The sequence below is a fragment of the Clupea harengus genome, chromosome 21 (assembly GCF_900700415.2).
Source record: "Clupea harengus chromosome 21, Ch_v2.0.2, whole genome shotgun sequence".
Taxonomy (NCBI): Eukaryota; Metazoa; Chordata; class Actinopteri; order Clupeiformes; family Clupeidae; genus Clupea; species Clupea harengus.
In genome coordinates, this window is record NC_045172.1 from 10404637 (window position 1) to 10427101 (window position 22465).

The 22465-nt window shown below is 38.8% G+C and overlaps 1 protein-coding gene across 3 annotated transcripts in view; it reads right to left on the bottom strand.

Moving 5' to 3' along the window:
* The window catches only part of pspc1 (paraspeckle component 1), a 29165-nt gene that overhangs the window by 1305 nt on the left and 5395 nt on the right, over window positions 1–22465 (bottom strand). The window contains exons 4-9 of one of the 3 annotated variants that reach the window (XM_012840596.3): window positions 21712–21908; window positions 21330–21414; window positions 20786–20909; window positions 11577–11634; window positions 9912–10042; window positions 7041–7755 (exon numbers count right to left, since the gene is read on the bottom strand). In XM_012840596.3, coding sequence (XP_012696050.2) covers window positions 7513–7755; window positions 9912–10042; window positions 11577–11634; window positions 20786–20909; window positions 21330–21414; window positions 21712–21908 — 838 coding nt within the window. In that variant the 3' untranslated portion in view covers window positions 7041–7512. Of the gene's footprint in view, window positions 1–7040; window positions 7756–9911; window positions 10043–11576; window positions 11635–20785; window positions 20910–21329; window positions 21415–21711; window positions 21909–22465 lie in introns of those variants that run through there. The other 2 variants (XM_031558213.2, XM_031558214.2) reach the window with 2 other exon arrangements.

The window sequence follows — 22465 nt, forward strand, 5'->3', positions numbered from 1 at the left end:
TTGCAGACTACAAAACTGTTGTTATATCCTGAATGATTTTGAATAGCTTGATGATCAACTCCAATTATCCACAACATTGAGTCAACTTAAAAATGCTACGAGCAGCAGTTCTAAAAGGTTTTTTAATTGAATCAGCTATGGCATTCAGAGAGAAGTATTGTTATTATGAAAACAGCCTGAAGTACAAAAAAGGGACATTAACGTTTTAAAGAACCATTTATTGAGTATTCTAGTTGAATTGCCTTTAAAAAGCAAACCAGTTACCAACACTGTGCGCCATAAGATCCACATCCACCCAACTAGAGCAACAAACATTCTGGTAGGCTCCCGCAGTTTAGTGTAGCCTCACTCACTCCCATTCTCGGGGGTGTATTTATGACAAAAACACTTTCCATCCCTAATCATATCTTCCTCAGTGAAATGTCAACATTTGCCCCTTTTGTACTGATCCAGTGATAGACCAAAGCGTGACTGAAGTTCTAAAGTCACGGTCATGCCAAGGAAAGGAATAATAAAAAAAAAAAACGTAAACAGATTGTTTAACAAAAGCATCTGAACATATGTCTCTTTTGCAAAACATAACTTTTTCAGCACGCCTTGAAAGAAATGTAGATTTTTCAGTTAGACTTATGACTCGGCACCATCATACTGAATATTAAAGATTTATGTGCATGGGATTCTGTCCATCTGTGACTGAACTGTCATACGCCAGAGTTGAGATTATGACATCAAAAGATAGAGAATAAAAAAAGGACACCGTTCCTCAAACACTAATTCTGGTTTACGTAACACTGATTTACCTAACTCCTCTTTTATAACAATGACCTGGTTCACCATCACTGTTGACACAAACAGCTGGGTACTGCCCTAAACAATGGTATAAATCCAATGGGTAGCTACAGGCAAGGAGTTAGGAGCCCAAGTCAAGGGCATCTTGGCCAACAACCTCTCTCTCACACATACCCACAAGCAGGAAACACGAAATTATGAACCATAAGATAGATATATTAAAACCTTACAGTATGAATCTAGGTCATATGCAAGTCTAACTAAACATTTGACAAGTGTGACAAAGGGCCTGTATATGTAGGGTTCGGTGTGGATCATTTATGACCTTCAAGTACAAGAGAATTGTATTTTCCATGCAGTTATAAGTGAAAAAGCCAGTCACCCCATCAACAATTCACCATCTCTCATCCACACTTTTGTATCTCTTCCTGATACCTCAGGTGAGAGCAAGTGACATTTAGAAGACAGTTATCAATTTCTTTTATGTGTCAGGTTGTTTTTTGGTAGCTTGTCTGTGTATATTCCCTTGAATCTGTGTGTGAGCAGTTTGCATGCCATCAGTGAGTCTGTTTGTGTATACAAACCGGCTGGATTACTGTTGATTATCTGTAGCTGAACTGTATGTTAGCATTCCATAAGAATGACCAAACAAGTCTTAGCTGGGAGGAGGACTTCACTAACAGATGCGTAGTTTTAATACATCTGCCATTCCTGCAGTGTGGAAACACAGACCTCCTCTCTGAGCTAAAATGAACCTTTGGCTTGGCTAGGCAATTCATTACCCTGGAGTTAACAATTCATTCCACTTTAATTTCATTTGTACCAGGAAATATGTGTGTGTTGATTGTGTAAATACTACAACTGATGCATTGACTTCAATCACAAGGTTGCAAAACCTTATTAAAACAAGACTTATGATGAGCCTTTTTTGTCATATCGTGGTATACTCATCAACCTAATCTGTTATTTTGTTTGTTTATTTTTAAAGGCAGACTACAGTAAGACATATTGTAGACAAAATAAAGTTATTGAAAGAAGCAGATTGAAAAACAGGGAATAGGGAATTAGATGGACTTGTTGAACAAGGACTGCGTTCATCTATAACTCACCAGTTATTTGTAGTGAGCGCTACAGAATGTCTATCTGAACACTAAGACAGTTTGTAAATGCAGTTGCTTGTTTAGCATAGGCCCAAGACTACTGTGTGCAATCTTGAATATTATGAATTACTGCCTGACCAATCACTCAAAGCTAAAATGAACACCTAACTAACCTAACTAATCTCCTCACCTCACATACCCATGTGCTCCAATCTTCCATAGATGTGCCCCAACACTCTGCTTGCTGGCAACAGGTCACTTGCTGGTGTTTGACAAACCAGACTGTAATGACCTCTACAAAACTGACATCTTGCGTGTCTTCCCAGTGTATAAAACTGCAGCTACAAGCTTCACAGTGTCTGATGTTTGCCACGGACAAGGCATCATGTGAAGGCCACACATGCATAATCCCAGTTTCCAAGTACCTTCTCTATATACAGGCATGATGGGGGGGGAAAAACTGCATCCTCTCTACTACAATTATTACTGCAGTTATTCACCCGGCCACACAATCTGAGAAGTGCCCCACCCACACCATTTAGTGAGAACACCAGCCACAAAGCACTCTGTGCATGTGAGATGGTGGCCCGGGAGAGCAGAGCAGGGCAGAGAGTAAACCTCACTCCCAAGTACCTTAGGACACCTGATAATGACTGACCCTTGCAGTCATGGATTTTAGCCGCCGTCGCCAACACGCCTGCCTCCCATGTACTGGTTCAATTCCAGTGTTGGACCTCTGCTGATGCACATCACACATGCATCCTTCGTGTTTCTGCTGGTGGTGTTACTTTGATGCATTGCAACAGGCCACTGGTGCGCTTTTTTTTTAGTTTTTACTTTTCACTTTGTTTTTGTAGAGAACTCAAGGTTGCACCTTGCTTGCTTCCTATACAGCACATACTGTACCTTCAGTTTGAATCATGCTGAATTCAGCTGAATCATGTCTGCGATGCAATTTTGTGATGTAAAACACACTGCCTGTGGTATTCCATTATTTTTTAAATGCTCCAACACAAAACTGGCAAGAGATTTTAATATAAACCGTCATGACTACATCCTGTCAATCAGTAAAACTCTAAATATCTCACTCTTTCATATGCACACAAGCACACACACAAAAACGCCACACAGCTTAAACCAGATACAGAGTCCAAAACGTCAATCATGATAGAATGTTATATGTCGCAGAAGGATCATGAGCGTGACGTGACTTACAGCAACACTCCACGCTAATTTCATGACTAGTATGAAGTAATTTAGTCCTACTTAGAAGAAAAGGAAAACACACACACACACACACACACACACACACACACACACACACACACACACACACACACCACTGGCTCCTCTATTGCACAGCACACTTACCTGCAACAGGTACAATTCCATCAGCTTCATTTGTGTGCTTGAAATTCACTTTATTCACTTAAAAACAACAGCCGTGACTCAGGAAAGTCTTGATATAAGTTGGATATCATCACAAAGCGGAGTGGTGAACTGTCAAATGCTGACAGAGCAACAGTTTCGAATTACTGGTCTAGTATTGTACGTCTGACCAAAAACTCAACAGGTAATGCTCTGGACAAGATACACAAAACGTTTTGGTCCAAATATGTTTTTTAGGCAGGTTTGTATTCTAAAACCACATTGAATGGGGTTCATTATCGGACAGTCAAAATCAATGGCAAATCACACTGAGCAATTTCATACACATAGAATTGTATTCATGAAAAAATACTTGACGTGAAAATATGCGTACCTCTGGATATGGTTTTGAGGTGGCATACACATAATATTTGTAATTTGCAGATTGCAGAGGAACTTGAGGTGATGCAAGTATGCTAAACGGTCAAAAATTCTCATGAATATTGTTAATAGTTGACTTAAAAGGTAAATGTAACAGTATGGAGGTCAATGAGCATAATTCGGCGTAATTGACAAAACAACTCTATTAATCAATACCAAAATGATCCGAGACTCCACCATGACACTTACAAATGTTGTGGCACAACTGCTTAAATTAATAATTCATCCTTTGTTCAAGCGGTGTACAGCGTAAAATGGAGAAGTGCATGATCTCTGCAAGAACACATTGTCAATATATTGATTTATCCTTCATTTTATTTAGCATATTAGTCCTAATTTAATTTAGAACACAGATGTGATCCACATGGCGGCTGATTCCCCTTATAAACCTGCAGGATGCCTAGCAAGAGAATTTCAAGTTCAACCATAGGCAAACATTCTGTTAAGTGCCTTCACATGCACATGATTTTACGCTGATTTGACTCATGTTCAGATTTATGACGAGAATGGAGAAGAAATCTGTATACAAAATAAGGAAATGCCTTGTCAATATTTTACCTAATTCGCTGTATTTTTTTTTTTTTAAAACAAACCCATGTATTGAATGCACCTGTGTATTAACTACAAAATCAATGTATAAACCATGTTTAATAGTCTGGAAATCACGTCAAGTCTTTCATGCCCAGTATGAAACAAGCAGCTGTGTGTAAGATACACCAAAGGCGGACAGCAACCATTTGAGCAAAGTAGGAGGCGGATAGGTTAGTAAGTGTCCTAAGAGAAGAGAATGTTGATGACCTCAATACCCGGTAGGCTCTTTGACGTCATGCCAAAAAGAACCCATGATCTGGGAATGTTGTAAACATGTAGGCCTATACAGAAATCATCAGTAGACACTCAAATGTGCCTCTGATTTGATCCATGCTGATTGAATGGAACAAAAGAAACACTGCCCACTTAAAACCTCAAAACAGGTATGAAGCTACCCATAAAACCTATGAATCAATCTTTCCAAAACTCAAAGATCGATCTAGGTCTGTCAAGTAATGCATGGATTTGGGCTGTCAGGTGAAAAGCTTGCATTACCATGTTCAGTATACCTCAATGTCACCCATAGTTTTAATATTATTCAAATGATATTGCAATGAAAATTTGTACAGGTAATGTTGAATCTCCCATATAACAGATGCATATGGTTGAGTGTTGAAAATGTTAAAATGGTGAAAACATGTGTTTCACATATTTTAAAAAGGCGGTATTGAGTAGCCCCCGATCCAGTTATGCCCCTCTACTACTTCCATTTTCTTTATAAACTATAGTTATACAGCTGTATTTACTTCAAAATAGGATGTCACATAATCCAAGATACAGTAACGCATTTTCCCTTACAGTGCAAACATACATTTAATACAACAGCCATCAGTATACTTTGTTGGCCATGTCACCATTTTTGCATGGCAACGCCAAAAGCATTCTTGAAGGTATTTATTGACCATACAAACAGTTGCAGGTCTCTGGACGCGCACTCTCACACACACACACACACACACACACACACACACACACACACACACACACACACACACACACACACACACGGTACATTGCCATAGATATTCTGAATTGGTTTGCAAAGGTTACAGGAGCTCCATCTAGGTCTGACAAAGATTTTGGTGTCCCCTTACCTTCCTGGTGTCATATGTTTACTGTTAAAAAGAGAAATTAAACTCCAAACCTATTATATAAGTATTGTCAACTTGGCAGGTATGGAATTTGAATTAAATATATTTTAAAGAAACAAAGAATTTCAAAACCATTTCAAAAGTGGGAGTGGCGTGTTTTTTAAGTGTCATAAAGCAATCCTGTCAAGTTCCCACAGGTTCTGCAATGTGCACACAAAATTGCATAGAGAAAGTGAGTCTTCTGGACAAGACCCTTCAAAGTGTGGGACTTTTGAGCCATAAACTGAAATGATCTCGAAAGAACATAATCTAAACAGGATTGTACTGTGTGTACTCCACTGAAATACAAGAATCAGTCCAAAGCAGGATCAACATGTTATTCAACAATGGGGTGTTTAAAAGACACTGCAATGAAACATTTCCAAAAGCAGTAAGCAAAAATGTGATACTGATAAGAGCATTTCAAAGCAAGGCTGGGCTATTTTTCCTGATATTGCATGAATGCAACTGATCTGTTACCACAGTGGGACCGTTGAAAACTTAGTACAGCGTAAGACTATAAAACAGCTATGATGTGCTTTGAGTTTTACATATCGGTGATGGTGGATGAGATGAGATAATATATTCTTCCCAATGATTCATTTTTGGACTTTTAGCAGCGTAAAACAGCATATTTTCAAAAACAGCACATCTGTAGGGATCTCTGAATGATGTGCATGTCATGTCAACCAGCTAACATGTACCAACAGGTTTCTGCTGTTTGTCACTCCACTCCTGCTCTTCAAAGTTTAAATATTTTTCAATGCTGCATTATAATTGATGTCTCTCTCAAATGTAATATCTCCATAGCCTCAACATCAGAAAGAGAGTGCGATTATTTGTTATAAATTATAATTATGTGCCTACATCCACCTGAAATATCATGCGCAGTGATTTATACTGAGATCAGCGGACTATTGCCTGTCCAACATACTGTCTACCCAACACCAAGGAGATCTGGGTCTACTGAAACACTGTTCTTTTGCTGAAGACAAAAATCATGGAACCAATTAAATGTTGACTTTGAAGCCCGACTGGGAAAAATTCAACAAGTGTAAATGTGCTATGTAAGCTCGTAGTGTGTTGCAGAAATAATTGTTAATCATAAATTAAAAAAAACAGGAAGAAAAAAAAAGTAGTTTTACACGAAATCCAGAGGCTTTGACCTTTGGGATTAATAAAGTCAACAGCAGGATGTTCAGGGTTGTTAAATTCGGTACATCATAAGAATTTTCAAAAGTTAGATCCTGATAATCCTAAAACAACACTCAGTTTTTGTTCAAGGCATCAATAAATTCCACAGGGAAGGCCCACAAGGCATACGACCAGACACTAAAACTTGCAAACTAGTCAGTCCTGTTTTACTGCATATATTAGGACTCCCTCTCATTCATGTCATTATCAGGAGATTGATTTAGGCATCAAGGTGACTTTCTGACAGCAATGGCTTGTTGTATTAGAAGCAAGTGAGTAAAACCTCTTGCGTAACGCTCTCACACACCTCAAAAGACATTCAAAAGGCAAAAATGAACCAAGTAACTTTGTCAACATGCTATTCTGACATGCTTGAGAAAGTTTCCAGCTTCCAGGAGATGTTTGGCAAATAGCAGTGCACAGAGCACACATTTGAAAATGGGTTTATTGAACATACTACCGAACTGAACAAGATGCATTTCATTTCAACTGTAATCAAGCATGCAAGTCTAGCAACACAGTAAGCCTAATGTAACAACAAAAAACATCACAGTATGGAGGAAAACCAAGAATACTGTACATCACAGTCTATAAAAGCGGGCTTCATCAATAGTAAAACGTGTTCACAGATGTCGCTGGTGGCTCCAGAGCACTTCAAAAGGACATAGGGTTGCTAGGGTGGCTCACGGTGCTCATGCTCATGGCTAAACTTCCTGATGCACATAAAGAAGCAAACAAAAACCGTTCCACATGGACTAGGCTTGAAATACTGCAGCAGGACAGCACAACCACAGTTGAGTATGACCCCATTCCCCCCCCTCTGACATGACTAATCATGGGTATATACAAGAATTTAAAAAATAAAAAGGGAAACAAATTGTGGGCAGTAACTATAAAATTTAAAATCTACGGCGCTTGTTGTTGGGGCCGTCAAAGTTGCCTCCAACTGGGCTTCCTCTGCCAAAAGCACCTGGTCCCCCAACCCCGACCCCGACCCCAACTCCAACTCCACCTATTGCCCCAGCCCCTCCAACCACTGCTTGCTGCTGCTGCTGCTGCTGCTGGGGGGATTCGACCCCTGGTCGCCCACCCATGGGGGGCACCATCTGAGGAGGCCCACCCTGGGGGTATCTCTCATTGCGCTACATTTAGAGCGCGAGCCAGGGTCCAGTCGTTTGATTTTGTGATCGTCGATAGGGTTACAAATACAGGGGGGATTCCAAATGGTCATGATATATGGTTTGCAGGGTTGGGGGTCCAGTTTGTTTGTTTAAAGAAAGAGGTTTCCAAGCGTTGAGGATAGTCAAAGGCAGTGGAGTCACCATCAGAAGTAATCAAGGGAAGAAAAGATCAATCATTCAATTAGTTACAAGAACATGAGGTTTCCCTGGAGTCAGAAGGGTAGACAAATTAAGAAATCTGAGGGCTTAAAATACATCAGTGGTGCTAAACATACTTTACGGACTACAAGGGTAATTTGGTATAGGAGCTTGCCTTAAAAGGTAATGTGAAATAACCAAATTATTTGTTAAGGCCTTTAGTGACAACCAAAAGTCTGGAATGTTTCCACACCACTAATGCTGAAAAAAAAAAAGATTTTCCATAGTTCTTTGCAAACACAACAGAGGAGTCATTTGTCAAGACTGCATGTGGACATGTACCTATATACTGTGCATCAAATGGCAAGTAATTTATCCAAGTGACTGACTGCCAAACTTTTACACAAAGTTCTTACAGATCCCCCAAATATGGAGGGAAATGTATGATTGTCACCAACGACCAGAAGGGACCTCTTGTGTGGAACATGTACAGCAAACATTTTAAGAAAACACACTACTTATGGTAGAGTGCAATTGCAACCCCAAAACTGGCTACTACAATATGTGATCATTTGTGTTTCTATGGGATAGATCCTTGAGGTATAGGGTGAGAATGTGGCACTTTTAGCAACATTATGATGTAAAAATCCCTTTTTTCCAAATTGGTTCAAGGCATAGCGTAACAATATTTTATGTCAAAGCAGCATGCTGTCTTGTCTCCCATTCCCAAAACAGAATAAACTATGATGCTTACAGAAAGTAGTTTTTCAAGTGACAACGGGCTTCATTTGACTTTTAATGCAATGTTGATAAATGACTCCTCAAGATGCACTGTGGTAAAGAACATGCTAAGGATATTTTGTACATCTCCAATTTTGCCATTTTCTCACTTGTGTCTTTGTAAACACAAAACATATAAAAATATACTGAACACACACACACACACACACACACACACACAAATGTCACATTAAAATATGATTTCAAAAATGTATATAGTTTTAATCCATTTCATGATCACACTGTTTATGTCTAAAACCAGATTAACTATTAATAATTAACTTTATGAAGTACTCGTTTGTTTAATGCAGATTTGAATATTACTATATTTTTCTAACAATTTTGTGTGCTAAGGCAAAAAAACTAGTTTCATTGTTTCTATTCCAAGTACTGTATACGTTCATTCAAAACAATGTGAAATTCTGTGCCATGCAGTATTCTTGCCACTGGAGGAGTATGTACCTCTTCAACAATCAGTCTAATAAAAGTACCCAAAATATAGAGTGTGAGACTCTCATATACACCTGAATAATATTTTTCTTTACATATACTGCAGTCGGACAGGATTAAGGAACCAAATTGCTTTTGTCTCTAGTGTGTCTACATTGTACATTGACAAGATAATCACGGTCTGTTTAACCTATTTATACTGTTCTAATTTACGATTGTATCTTACAATTTTTTTTAAAGGTAGGCCAAGTTGCACATAACTAAAATGTAGCTGTCTATGTTGAAATAATTTTTTTTGTAATGGTGTCACTTTGTCAAATTACCTAAATTGGGTTGTTGGTAGACATTTTTACTGCATTTGAATAGTAATTTTAGAACATTTTAATTAAATTTGAGTTCTGAAGTCAAATGTTGATCTCCTACTCAGGACTGATTTGCCGATTATTATACTTCAGATGGACATTTAGCTGTAATCATTTACTAGTATCTAAAACCCTAACTGTACTTTTACATCACTTTCACTGTAAAGAAAACTGCTTTATCTTAAAAAAAAAGAAAAAGTAAAAAGGGTAGGGCACCTTTTTACATGTGCTTTTCTGTTGAAAACAATTTGGCACGAGGTGTACACACACACACACACACACACACACCAAACGCACACTAAGCTGTCACAGTCAACCACTGACATACAGTACAAACTGCATAAAATAACTGGTTTTACACAGCAAATATGTACACGAATACTTTACCATCACTCCATTATCTGGCATCAATGGTGTCCCCTCAGGGCCAATGGCTCCACCCCGGCCTGGCATCCCCATACCCAGCATTTGAGAGGGAGCCTGGTTACCACCAGCTGCTGCACCAGAGTTATAAGCATCTACGCAAGATAATGCATCATGGGTTTTGACTTGGAGTGTACCATGGCCACCAATTCAAGAGAAAGTACGAATCAGTTATCAGAAACCATGTGAGAAAAATGCATTACAAGAGAGTTTTCAAGACACTGGACAGGCTGAGTGAGGCATCCCAATATAGTTTAGATTTACTGATGATGGTGTGGCACAACAATCCACTCAATATCACCCATTTGCTTTTGTTGCTTTTGAGACTGCACAGCATCTTTTTTAGTATTACGATGGCAAAGATACTGAAGAGGAGAGGAGAGAGAACGATCAGCATATCATCTTCTGGGAAGAATAGATTTCAAGCCATTCCAAAACTTTACTGAGAAATAGGTTGGGGTTTTTTTTACGACACAACGACAGCTCAAAAAGTAGATCCATCAATTAAACAGCCAAGTAGTGAAGTGGTTTTTTGAATTTACCACACCACAACTGCTGTACAGAGACCCATCCCAGACCAAAAAAAAAAAAAAAAAAAAAACAAACAGAAGACACTGAATAGAAAACACTGGTGTATCTGCCAGAGACATTAATGACATTTTTCTTCATGTTTTCACGTAAAACATTTCACATTCTGATTTCCTAATGAATGTATTCATTTACAAAACAAAATAAAGTGCATTAAGAAGGGCACTGCGCTGAACCCCACTACAGTAAAAACCCTAAAACGAATCGTAATGAATCACTGAATCATCATTAACGTCATTACTAACCTATAAAACTAATAAGACCAAACTCTCTTCCAAATGCGCTTTAGGAGAAAACGGATTTTTGAGTCTGCTGATGAAAGTGCATTTTAAGAGCCAGACAATAATCATAAATAATAATGGAAGAAGCATCTTAAGAATAAGTGAAATGTAACGGAACCTTATGGTTAAGCCATCAAGTGTGTAATCATTTTTAAACAAAAACAAGCGAAAAACGAAAATACAAAAACGGGCACTGCAACATGGGGAATCGAGGTGATGAAACTGATACCTCAAGGTAAAAGGAAAGAACATTTGCTTTTGATTGTATTGCACAAAACTGACCAAGCATTTAGCAAGCACACTGCAAAAAATAATAAAGGTTTGCAAACCCCCTTCCCGTATCTTCAGATAAAATGTTATTTCTGTATTGTTGACAGCATACGTCCATTACGATATTTTGTGTTTTTCTATTGGTTTTAGCCACAGACACTCAACATGGTATGGGAATGAGAACACAAGAGGTTATTTCTTAAGGATGTAGACAAATCCAGACAAGAACTGTTTGAAGGCTACCATCAACAAATGAGGCCATCCCCTGCTTCACATTCATATGGTCATAGACTCACACACAGACACACACACACAATTAACTGACAGCAAACCCATCACCAAGCTCAACCATAGTCCCAATCCATTCTGTGTACACAATTCCTTCAGGTGATGTGCAGTCCCAAATGCATCCTTACTTGTATTGTCAAAAAAACCAGGGTGCCTCACCAAGCCTCTCCTCAGTATGATGATAGCATCTTTATGACCCTACCTCCCATATTAATTCCTCCACGAGGGCCCATTTCACTCATTCTCATTTCCTGTTCCCTCTGGAAGTGAAGAAAAGGTGTGCAAACGGTAAGGATTGCAGGTAAATTGATGAAGTTGTGTTACAGTAAAAGTAGGTTGTCATGCACTCGTATGAACATTCGAGTGCAATTATATCTTAGTCTGGGACTAATTTGTACACTCACTTCCTGTTCCAATGAAAACATTTTCATTAAAATTCCAATACAATTTAAGGCCAACATACATTTTCCATATTTGCCACATCATAAGTCTACAAGTACATGCATAGCATTTAGTTAGTGGCCATTTGAAATTAAATCAGATAATGTTATCTGGAGGGTCAAAAACTAAAATGTACAGTAGTCTATGGTATATAGAACAGATGAAGTGACAAAATGTTTGGAGTCATCAGTAGCAATTATATCGTTTAAGTCCAACACCTCCTGATGTCTACAAACATGATAAAGGCCCAAACAGGGCCCCTAATGCTGGCTGGATTCATACACCCCAATCCTGAGATACCACAAAATAGGGACATTTGTCATTCTTGTTCTTCAATTAACACATTGACATAAAAATTATGTCCAATGTGTCTCACATTCATCCATTCACACACACAACAAATGTGTACACTACCCATAATAATAATAATAATAATAATAATAATAAGGGTGACTGAGCAAAACACAGCACTTTCGCATGATTTTTAAGTACTGTACCTAAAATAAACAGCACCCAACAAACCCCCTAAACCGTTGTATTTTCCAACAAAGGAGGTGACTGAGGTTGTTTCAAGCTGAAAGAAAAGCTAATCTGTACATTGACAAGCCACAATGACATGTGACCTGAATAACACATTCTGCTTTGCAGACCGTTCCTTATAATGAAATGTTCAGAAGAGCACAGACCCAAGGGTAGATATGCATTTTGAAAGTGTGATATGACACTTTTTTTTACAACCACTATCTGTAAGCAAAGTACCTCTTGTTGATTAGTTGACACATTCGCACCAATTAACACAAACACTTAAATTGACCACATCCCCGAACTCCTAGTCAATGATTATCACACACACACACACACACACACACACACCACACACACACACACACACACAATCTCACTCAGCCCCACCCCCTTCTCTCCAGTTATGTACCCTAGAACACATGCAAGCAAAAAAAATCACACTCAAATATCACACAAACATTGCAACAATTAAAAAAACCTTTCAAAGCTTACATTGCATAATTATACAGATACAAACAGACAGAATACATTAGATGACTACAGTTCTAATTTATGCTATTTCCTGTCTGACTTTGTTAATGAATAAGGACTTGCCAAAGTCTTTATCATACAAACTACAAATGTACTGTCTAAGAACTTAAGTGCATAGCATACTGGTGGAATGCACACAAGTGAACAACTCCAGCCACTCTATCAGTTATTGGAAGTTAGCAAATATACATTTCATACAAACATAAGTAGGCAAGTCCTTTTTAACATTTATGTCTGCTGTGGCATGGGACTACATACTGGGCATTACTCAGAGTTAATTAATACTGTTATTTATCTAGGCAAATTTGGGAAAGATTTCAGAGATGCTAATCAACATTTTTCCATCATCCAGGAGTGAATATGCCTTCTCGTATGCTTTTCAATTGGCTAAGGCTCTAGATAACTTACCTGATCAAGAAGAGTACCACAGGATAAATTCATGTTAGAATGAACTACATACGTACATGATCTCACACGCACATGCACGCTCGCGCACACACAGCTTGCAAATCAACCCCCCCCCCCCCCCATAAAACGTCAACATGTTGACACACACAAACACACTCAACTGGCCCATTCACACATATTTAGTGTGCACAAAAAAAAAACACTCACAACATTCACAGACACCAAATTAAACAGAAACGGAGCAGTTTTAGTCGCCCTAAAAATACTCAAATTTGATCAAATTCATTAACCCCTTAAGAGGGTGTTTAAATAATTAGACTGAGCAAATATGTACTGACTTTTGTGCTCCAAGACCACAAACTAAATAAATGCATCAAATTGAGCCGTGACTCAATTTATTCACCAACAACTAGTTTCTTGAGGGGTGAAAATGTAGTTTGCATGCCAATCACAACATTAGTTCTTAGCCAGTTATTCTCATTCTTGGTGTCTGTTCCATCTGTTCCCCCAGCAAAGAGGATTCTGTGAACATAGAAATACAGTGTTTGTGACACCTGCACTGCCCTACTGTATCTTTATCTATGATCTGCATTAGTCTTCGGGGACCAGAGGCAGAATGTGATGCCTTAAAACATACAAAATTTAGAAGCTACAGCTTTTAATGATACATTGCGGTCTTAATGGAGCCTTGTCTAAAATTGTTCAAGTGTCTCAAAATCTATAAAATTGAGATTTTGACACCAATTATAGTTTTGTTTTCTTTACATTTGTACTAGTCATATCTACTGAATTAAAATAAACCAAATTAAAAGATTTAAAAGTATTCAGTAAACAGTATACAGTTTTATGCTTTGTTATATAAAGGTCTCCTACAGGTATGTAATTGAACAAAATTCGCAGGGGATGTTTGACAAGAACGGAGGTTTTTTTTGTAAGTTTAACTAAGTTCAAAATAATGTTACATATGTCACATGATTTCCATATGTGAACATCAGTTCAAACCTCACCAACACTGGGGTGTATAAAAAAGCCCACCACTAAAACTGGGAATATGTTCTGAACGTCAGCGTTGGTATAACTGCATGAGAATCAACACACACTTTTGAGCTAGTGTAATTAACACTGATCAGAAATAAAAATGTAGATCAGTGTCAAGACTTCTCTTCTTCAACTGCAGCATTCGGGGCTTGTGTAATTCAGCTGCAGCAATCGTTACAATTAGCTAAATAAATTAGTTAGAACTAAGACTGAATGATAAAGCTCACTAGAACTAAGCTGTTGAATGTTTTTCAAACTGAAGTGCTAACCTGTACCAAAAAAGTAATTGATAAAGTTTAAAATACACCTAATAATGAACTTGGCAGAAGAAAGGTATTAAAAGCAAGAAAATGTAAAGTTTTTTTGCTTCAAATTAATTTTGATGGTACACGGTCACGTAGTAAAGATTGAGACGTCTGTTTCAGGCTGGGTGTCCTTGTCTCCCGTATGACATTATGTAGTTGGGATAGGACAAAAACTAGCGAGAATTTAAGGGAATAAGCAATACATCAACAAATGAGGACATCCGCTGACTATTCAAAAAGAGGCACACTTGCCATTCCCTTCGCCGCCTTGTATTGTTGCGCTACACAAGCGTCCTGTTTGGCTGTGTTAGTAAAGCTATTGGCTCTCTAGTCTTGGACTAAAACGGCCGTAAGCTCTCTCAGTAATGTTGAGTACGGCTAATTAGTCCCTTTACAATCGGTTGTTATCTAGCTAAGTTGATTCACTAGCCACTCAAGTTTGTATCACTTCATATTAGGGGGAATATAGCTTTCATAAGGTTGGCCATCTGTTTGTAGCCCATTAACTTCCCCCAATATTCATACATTATAGCTAGGTGTTTGTTGTTCTGCTTAAGTTGTCTTAGCATGCATTCTGAGCTGTATGGAATGCTTCTGCCTTGTTGACAAATTGAATCGACTTGTAACCAGCTAACACATCACCTCAGTCGCTTTCAAATCACATGAAATCACATTCAAATCACTTTCAAAGCACATGTACAGCTATTCATTAATTACACGACGAAACTCTAGGTTCCTCCAAAAAGAGATGCTGTTCATATAGCAGTTTGCTATGATTGCCGCTTCAAAATCTAAAGGTTCTGAATCTGAAGCTGCCAATACCACCCAAATTAAATTTTCAATAGCAATGATCACACGTCACTGAAGGCTTTGTACTCTAAGAAAGTGTGAGTGATAAAACACTGATGAAAAACTGGAGATGACGGGAGTATAACTAATAAAACATTGGACGTAGGCACTGTATCGATAGACTTGTGGCTGAGAGTTGCCTTGGGTGAGATCTGATTGACTTTCCCAGCGGGTCTCAGGATGTCTATGGAGTCTCTCCACGCGGTAACAGCAGGAGAAAAGAGGCAATCACATAATTATACATCAACATCAAAAACACATTATTGCATGCAAAAAACATGACCTCAAAGCTACAGGATTTTAAAAAAAACTTTCAAGAATGCATTTAAGGCAACCACGAGTATGCTTTTATGCCATTGTACGACAGAGGATAGGATCACACGTTTATATAGGTTACTTAATATACTGTCTAAGCAAAATGCAGAGATGACCTTTATGATGCATTTTGATTGGGATGTTTAGAGTAAATACAGTACACACTATAACTATTGCTATTATCAAAGCGCTAAAGATATCAAAGGTGCATATCCAGGTGTATGTTTTAGCTCACATTGATGCAAAGCATTTACATACACTAAAGTAGTACATAGGTTCAACAAGAAAACAGATGATTTCACTATTACACTAACCTATAAAAACAGCATGCATAGACAGACAAGCTCCATATTCGAAGATAATTTGAACAAGACAGACAGGTTTCAGGAGAAAGAAAGACAATAGAGATAGATAGAGATTTTTTGAGGTTTCTTGAATGTTTGTTTTTTGGAAACAGTATCGCTTTGTTGAAATATTGGGGAACACAATCAAGCCATTTAAAGACACCGGCTTAAAGTGATCTTTAGTGGATCAATGGCTTGATTGGATTCCTACTGAATTTTAGCATCACCAAAATGCACGAGAGGATAGAACAATCAGGTCGTAAAGGATTTTTGGTACAATTAATTAACATTATTTAATTTTTGGACTAACCCCCAAATTGACTGACATAATATCAGCAATCAGCAACAAGTCAATATGGACAGGGGTATTGAAAAGAACGAACCGTCGAAGCTGCCCATGTAGCAAATAGCTTTTGCTTTGTTTTGAACTTACTATTTAGCAGACATTTTTATTTCATTTTGAAGTGACTCACAAAATCATAACTGAGATAATACAGCAATAAAATAAGCAATTCAAAATGTTCCTTCTTCTGTGAGGGGTATAACACTAAATCAGAAGGTGTTCAGGGGGTAGAGGAGTCGTTCAGCACCCGGAAGTTGCTAGTTTGATCCGGACTCCTTCTCACCAAATGTCCTTGCGCAAGACACTGAACCCCTAACCGCACCTTAGATAGTACCCTCTGCCATCGGTTAAGTGTTAAGGCGCAATTCTTGAAGAGACAGAGGGTTTTTTCCTCCTAACATATGTACCCATTAGTACCCTCCAGTGCATTCAAAGGAATTCCTTGCATGTGGAACTCAAGACAAGCACAACCTACATTACAGGATTGTGCCGGTTAAAAAAAGACAAAGTAAAGTGGTCAAGTGAACAACTGCTCAGTGCAGTCTGGCCCTTTTGTGTGCAGTATCCTTCAGTTTGCACATTTGCTATGCTTCTTTTAATGAGCGCACTGCTACATAGTTTGAGCAGATAATGAAACGCTTCCATCAAAATCCTGGAGGAAAAGAAGACATGCCAGTAACACACATACAAACACACTGCTGCGCACACACACACACGCACACGCACACACACACAAACATACTACCAAACACTTTCAAAATTAGGATACACATCACATGCCATTTATCTCACGAGAAGATTAAATGCACCCCGACCTCTGACCTCCAACAAAGTCGTGTTCCATTATTCTACATCAACTTTGCATTCACTTCTGATTATGCGATCGTGAACGGGCCAACACAGGCAGCCATATTCTGCACATAGATTAGTGGATTTATAGATGAAAGCACAACATTTTAAATGGACGTAACAGGCAAAAGAATGCAACTGTGGCATGATTTGAATCTTATTATAGACACAAGCCTATCTGGTGTAGACACATTTAAAAGGTGGACACGAGACATCAGCTGTATAAAGTCTTTAGAATGATTTACACAACCAAAGCATGATCTTGCCCTAAAGACCAGGGCCTCGATGAGGAGGGTTTGTTACAGGATTAGGAGTGTAACGGTACGTGTATTCATCCGGAACAGTCACGGTACAGACGTTAAGGTTCAGTGCATGCAGTTGTACGGATGCAGAATAAGCTGTAGCCTACGTGTGAAGATTGATGAACATAATGCAGACGAACCAAATTTCACAAGCAGTGAAGAGTTCCACCTGGAAATGAGACACCATGTGGGTCACGTCTGTGTTCAGATGACTAATATGCTAAACAGGGCGCAAAATTAGCACCTGCCAACCCACAATGGTGTGCAGATTTCTGTGTGGGCGGGTGTATGATGGCGGTTACCCAGTCACTCTGGCCTGTAAAATATGGGTTCTGTTCATCTTAAAAAAAATACTCTTAAATCTGATCCTGTCAAAACAGCTTTCCATATCTATGCGACAAGGAGAGGGGGAGAGAGGAGAGACACACAGAACATAACATAACCGTCCAGTTTGTCACGATTCTGCATTTGTGGGATTCAATGCAATTCTTTCACAATGCTGAACTGTTCCTACTGCATAACTTGCACATAAATCAGCAGAAAAGAAGCCTTGAAGGTCAGGTCTCCTGATGGTGGTATAAGGTTATGCATAATCTGTCATACTCACTGCCACGGGTTCATGCCCCATTAGTTTGGCGACAGGTACATAATTAGATGGATTGACAGCCACACTGAAGTTATCTTGATAAAAGACATTCACTTGACAATGACTTTCACAACATAGCTTGATCTATAACTGTTATCTCACTGAAAGCTGAATGAACTTATTGCACATCATGTTATTCTGCACGGTATTCAGTTGTGAACTTGTAAAGTTTGTTCAAACATGACATATGAAACTGCCTATGGTTGTTGCATTCAACCGTTAATTCCGCCATTCGTCTGGCACAGAGACGGCGTTGCAAAATAAAAGCCCCTTCCTAAATCCATGCATATTGAAGGGTTACTGACAAGAGGAGGCATGTCCATTATGAAAGTCGAGTTTGCAAGAGCTCACACTGCCACTCGATTGATTTAGTGATTGTCTGTTTATTAGATAAGTAATTTAAATAAATTGAAAAGTATGAATTGTATGATGTCAAAAAAAAAAAAATTATATCCACACTGAAAGTAAAACCTCTAATTTCTTAAATCTAATCTATTTGTTTCGTACAATGAAACAAAAATTACACATGAAGGTAGTAAATTACTGATACATACAAATTATGTCAATTACGCCGATAACAATATGAAACCTTGACATTGCTGCAAAATGCATGTACTGTTAAATGTACCTTGAAGTCAACTACTGTAGATGGTTTCTTATCATATACTATACGACACTAGGTGGAACAAATTGTAACTTTTCATTTATTTTGAACACACATCTGGGTTTTTTGGTTCCTTTTGCTGTTGTACCGAACTCGTACCAAATTGTGATGTCCAAACCGAGGTGTGAACCGAACCATGACTTCTGTGGACTGTTACACCCCTATACAGGACGTACCATAAGGTGTCAAAGCCTGCTGTTTTAAAGTCTTAAGTATTAGGCTCTGTCAAATGCATTTCATCGAAGGAATTCCCTTTAAAAAAAAAAAAAAAAAATGCTCAAGCCATTTAATTTTCCTCTGCATTATAGCAAGCTCGTATTAATCTGAATGTTGAAAACTGACTGAATCCAAATGTACATGTTGTTCATACTTCTAACAACTAAAATATATTTCCCTACATGTTCTTGGTACAGATGTTCCCACATCAAGCTCCTTTTCACTTTCCAGAGTAAAATGTCTGGGATTTTTTTTTATGATTAGACAAAAATCTACAATTGTCCCTTCAAATGGTGTCGATAGGGCATTCTTCTGTTCAGAAGAAGCTTTCTGGGTATACGTCGCTCACCAATTCAGTTCAAGGTACACAGTTAAGTACCTTTAAGATTTAGAAATCAAAGAACTTTGGAACCATCAAAATCCTGGAAAATTCCACACACTATTTTCAATACCATTAAAATTCTATAGCATTTGAACAATCAAACCCTGCGAGAAACTCTATTCACTTTAAGATGGATTTGCGTTCACTTGATATGTCAGACTGGCCGTCTGTTTGGGTGTGCACAAAGTAATTTGACTGTTTTCATTCAAACAAAATGAACACAAGACATTCTGATCACCTTATAGCACCAACAACACCTCATGTATGCAAGTATAAACAGGACAGACTGACAAACTCCAAAGCTACCATTGTAGATGAGTATTATGACTAAAGCCTTGAAGTACCATGACAAATGACCTATCTGTCTATGTCTTCTGAATATACCAGTTCTAAAGGTGATCCAGTTAAGTTAGATTCAGACTATGCTACAGATCAGGACAGTACTGGACAAGCACAACTTACAGTTACGTGACTGAACCACACAACCTTTTTTCTTTCTTAAAAGCTCATATTTTTCAGTGGTGAACATCCAATATAGTGACACAGATGTGAATTCTTTACAGGAATTCCTGAGACATCATTAAAGTGCTGTCATTTAGGGACAAATGAAATGCGTGAAAGTTTTAGCTTTCTTTTTAGCTTGCACAACAGCATTTGTGCAACGTTATCGAAGTTATCCAATTGTACAGCGTAGCAAAGTCTAGCTCTCGTTCCTTCTTTGTTAGAATGCATGTGGATATTTATAGAATGTGTTTATTAAGAGCCAGCACCAGATCATCAAAATGCAGATTCAAATGACAAAGATACAGATCAAGATCTAGTGGACAGGGAGGGGAAAAATGGTTTGTCCAGTTGGAAAGAAAAACAAACCATGCGTTACTTGTATAAGTTATAGTAAGAAACAGTGTAGCTCATAGTATCCAAAGGTACCAAGCTCCAGCATAATGCCTGAAAAGTCAAGTAATGGAAGATACAATGCAATGGAAAAGTAGCTCCATTGTCTGTTGTAAAAACCATAAGCCACTGAAAACTGATAGTCTTCTATATGCCCACTATAGATCTTACAGCGATCTGACACATAACCCTAACATCTCACCATTCTTTAGAACGCCCCCTGGAGCCGCCTGCTGTACCAGGGCCAACAGGAATCTGTTTCGCTGATGTTTACTGGTGCTCGCTCTTGGAGGAGACGACAGACGAACCAACATTAAAGGAGGGCAGGCCCGAGGGCTTGCCATTTTTTTTTTACTCACGCTGTCCATGAAGTTGGGCTTGAAGCCATCTTGCTGCTGCTGCTGCTGCTGCTGCCGCCGCATGTCGTCATGGTCACGGTGTCGCATCATCTCCGCCTCTCGTCTGCATCTCTCCTCCTCATGTCTACCCACACACACACACACAAAAACAGTGTGTACTTTGAGAATGGCAGTCATGTCACCTGTGTTTATATGAACTAATAATAATTAGTTGGCACTAAAAATCTGCATTTCCAATCAAAATCAAAAAGAGATTCAGAGAAACTCGGAACTCCTCCCAGTAAAGAGTGTATTTGTGTCTGTGTGTTTGGGGGCGACAGTGGTATAGGAGGTAGAGAAGTCGTTTAGTAATCAGAAGGTTGCAAGTTCGATTCCCTGTCGAAGCGTCCTTGAGCAAGACACTGAACCCCTAATTGCTACTGATGTGCAGTGTGCCATCAGTGTAAACGTAAAATGTGTATACATCCTTGTAAGTCGCTTTGGATAAAAGCGTCTGCTAAATGACTAAATGTATGTGTGTGTGTGTGCGCGTATGGAGCTGTACCTCATTTCAATTTGTTTGCGCTTCTGCAGCTCCTGGTTCCTTAGTTCCTCCAAACGACGGAGTTCTTCCTGTCGCCTCATGAGATCTTTGGGTAAAGAGACACAGAGAGAACAAGAGACATTTAATGTTGCATTCATATCAGGTGCACTAGCAGGTACGAGATACACAAGACAACATTGATAAATCTTAAGTTTGTAGAGATTTGACCTATATGTGCCTGTGTCATACACATGCATGTTTGTTTCCCATGCCGCAAACGATTTCAGCTGATTGAAGATGTACTAGCAGGTCTATGTGAAGTGTCTTGTGAAGATGTACTTGCAGGTCTATGTGAAGTGCACATGTGTGCTGTGCGCTGGTGTGTGTGAAAACTCAGACCTACCTTGTCTCATCATCATAAGCTGATGCTCGTGCTTGGCTGCCTCCATCTCAGCCTCCAGTTTCTCGCGGGCCTCGCGGATGTTCCTGTCCACCTGGTCCCGCTGCTGCTTCTCCATCTCGTCCAGGGCCTTCCAGCGCGACGAGTACTCAAACTCAAAGGTGCCGGGCTGAGCAAAACGCGGAGGCTGCTCTCTCTCCCTGCAAGGAAAAGAACCAAGTAAGCCTGTGGCATGTATCAGACACAAGACAGGCAGGGCAAACGGTGCGGACGGTGCGCAGCGCGGCCACCGACACAAACGCTTAAAGGAATCATGGTGTTCATGTGTTTCTTTTAATGACAGCAGTCAATATAACAACTAAACATCGGAACATGTCTTTTTATGACAATTATCCACAAACTGTGCAGCTTTTTTCGCTGCAGTGGTGTATCTTTCTGGGCTTCTGGAAGAACATTTTTTGAGATATTTGCGGCCTAAAATTCCTGATTTCGCAGGAGCTTTTCCAAAAAGTTGCGATGAAAGTTTTTATTTTTAGGTTTTTGTTGCAATGAAATTGGCGAAACAAGTGAAAGTTGCGATAAAAAGTTGTGAATTGTCCTCTTTGTAATTATAATTGAGTTATTTGTTGAAAAATAATTGATTAATAAACAAACATTAATTCATCAAGAACAAAACGATTGAGAAATGGTCCTCTTAATAACCTCACCAATATGCCAAACAAAAGATTACCAGGACTACAAAAATTTAGCAAAATAG